Source organism: Sinocyclocheilus grahami, unplaced genomic scaffold (assembly GCF_001515645.1).
Source record: "Sinocyclocheilus grahami isolate Dianchi unplaced genomic scaffold, SAMN03320097.WGS_v1.1 scaffold2319.1, whole genome shotgun sequence".
NCBI lineage: Eukaryota > Metazoa > Chordata > Actinopteri > Cypriniformes > Cyprinidae > Sinocyclocheilus > Sinocyclocheilus grahami.
This window is the reverse complement of record NW_015507498.1, coordinates 718-3,089: the sequence shown is the minus strand read 5'-3', so window position 1 is coordinate 3,089 and position 2,372 is coordinate 718. Positions and strand designations below refer to the sequence as shown.

General features: G+C 43.2%; 1 protein-coding gene across 1 annotated transcript in view; it reads right to left on the bottom strand.

The window, feature by feature from the left end:
* The window catches only part of LOC107574727 (THUMP domain-containing protein 1-like), a 6,509-nt gene extending 4,955 nt beyond the window's left edge, over positions 1-1,554 (bottom strand). Inside the window, exon 1 of the mRNA XM_016261174.1 lies at positions 1,328-1,554. Within this exon, the coding sequence (XP_016116660.1) occupies positions 1,328-1,554 (227 nt within the window). The remainder of the gene's footprint in view (positions 1-1,327) is intronic.
* Positions 1,555-2,372: the final 818 nt, after the last annotated feature.

Below are 2,372 nucleotides of genomic sequence, written 5' to 3'. Positions count from 1 at the left end.
GCATCTCACCCACATCACACCGCATCTCACCCGCATCACACCGCATCTCACCCGCATCACACCGCATCTCACCGCATCTCACCCGCATCTCACCCGCATCTCATCCGCATCTCACCCGCATCTCACCGCATCTCACCCACATCTCACTGCATCTCACCCACATCTCATCCACCCACATCTCACCCATATCTCACCGCATCTCACCAACTGATCACAAGTACAAACACACACACTCACAGACACACACACACACTCACACAGGAACTCACAGACACACACATCCTATTAGACTTCTGTTTTTATATACAGCTAGTTATAAATACTAACCTACACACCAAACCTAACAGAAAACTTAGTTTTTTAAAACTTTATTATGAGAATGTTCCCAAAGTGAGGTTTTCTCAGGTTTCAAGTTATCTCAAGTTTCTCCCACTTCTAAGTACATTTTGTCTCTGAAATATGGCAATGAAAGATTAAGATGTATATAAAACTTTACAGATGTGTAGGTAACACAGGTGACAGTGCAGCAGTGTGAAACGCCTCTGAACGCTCCTGCAGATATTGTTCTGGAATGAAGCTCTGCTGTGTGACTGCTCTCTCCCGCTGTGACCCCGTCTCCTGCGATCAGGAAAGGTCACGGTGAAGGCTAGTCGTCTCCAGAGAGCGACACGTATGGCTAATCACTATTGTTTCACAGCGCTGTGACCTTTAACCCGAGACGCCCGCCGAGACACCAGGACTCAGCACTCTATAACCACTCTTCAGCTGCAGTACACACAAAACCAGAATCAGTGTTTCAGAATCAGTCAATTCAGGAGCATTTCTCAGGATCTGTCAGTAATAATGAAGGGGAACTGTGTCTTTGAAAGCCTACTTTTATATAATGAAAAATCTGGGATTTGAATCCTTCTCTTCATATTCCACAGACAGAAGAATCGCTTGGATTTCACGACTCAATCTCACCCGAAATATTTAAAACACATTACTACTGACAAACACATGGGATTTTAGTTGTTTAATTGGATTTCTTCTTTTCAGAGGAAAATGTGTCCAAAATGACACAAGAGTCCCGTACAATGAACAGAAACTGTTAATATCACCCAACATATAGAAGTAAAAACAAAAGCCTGAACATAACACACAAACTTTGTAGAAATGGTTTTAAAAACACAGCCACAGTCATGTGACACACGTTCACTCAAGCTCCGCCTCCTTCGTCCCGTTGCCAGCGGTTATGTCGCAGCTCTCTGCGCTCCCATCCACTTTCTCTCCCTCCCCGTGTTCCTGCGTTTGATGGACTGCCTCCTGCGGGCCTGTGTTCTGATTGGTTGCGTTCTGCGGGCCCGTGCTCTGATTGGTGGGCTCCTTGGCCACTTCCTGCAGGTTGTACTTGCGGAAGAGCGTGTAGTCCTTGAGGACGCTGACACAGCAGACCGCCTTGATGATCTCGATGATGATGGAGAGCTCAGGGTTGGTCAGATCCACCTTATTCAGTGGATTCAGCTTCCCCACCAGACCTAAACCCAGCAGAGAACAGACAGAGATGAGACACATAATGCTTTTTCCTTTTTGTAAAAATTTCATTTAAGACAAATAAAAAGAAAGTAAACTGAACCAGAGGGAGACAAAATATTGTTTGAATTTTATAGGGATGGGTCATGATTTTTGAATATTCGATTAGTTGATTTAATTATAGAATATCGAACAGGTTGTGCGATTATTAGAGGTCGACCGATATGGGTTTTTCACTGGCCGATGCCGATATTTAAAAATCAAGGCAGCCGATGGCCGATATATGATGCCGATTTTTTTGCCCGATATGTTTGGCCAATTTTCTTTTTTTTTCCCCCCATTCATCTCATAAAAGTGAGTTTGAGCAAATGATTATTGCAGGGTACAAGATAGTATTAGTGGTAGTAGCCCAATTTAGAGTAATAATACATGGCTCAAAACTTAAGCACCTTCTCAAAACAGTTCTGAAGCATGCTTTTTGTTTGTTTGCTGACAGACACCAGTGTTTCCCACAGACTGCAAATTAATTATCTGCCAGCAGGAGGCGCTGTTGGAGCGGGCGATATAGCGGTTTGTCCGGTAACGGCTGTAATCAAACAAGCACTGCGCTCACAAACGCTACTTTATCAGGCATTACAGGAAAGACGAAATTAAAATGACATCGAAGCTTTTCTGAAAAAGTTTCAATATCTTGCCTTCACTTTCATTTTGGACCATCTCCAAAAAGACATTTAAAATCTAAACATATGATTTACAAGTTTAACATGCGTTTATCAAAGTAGGAAATAATTAGTGTTCTTGAAATAAGAAATGGAGGCGGGTCCGGACTGAATTCCCTCTGGGGTCCGGACTTTGAGAAG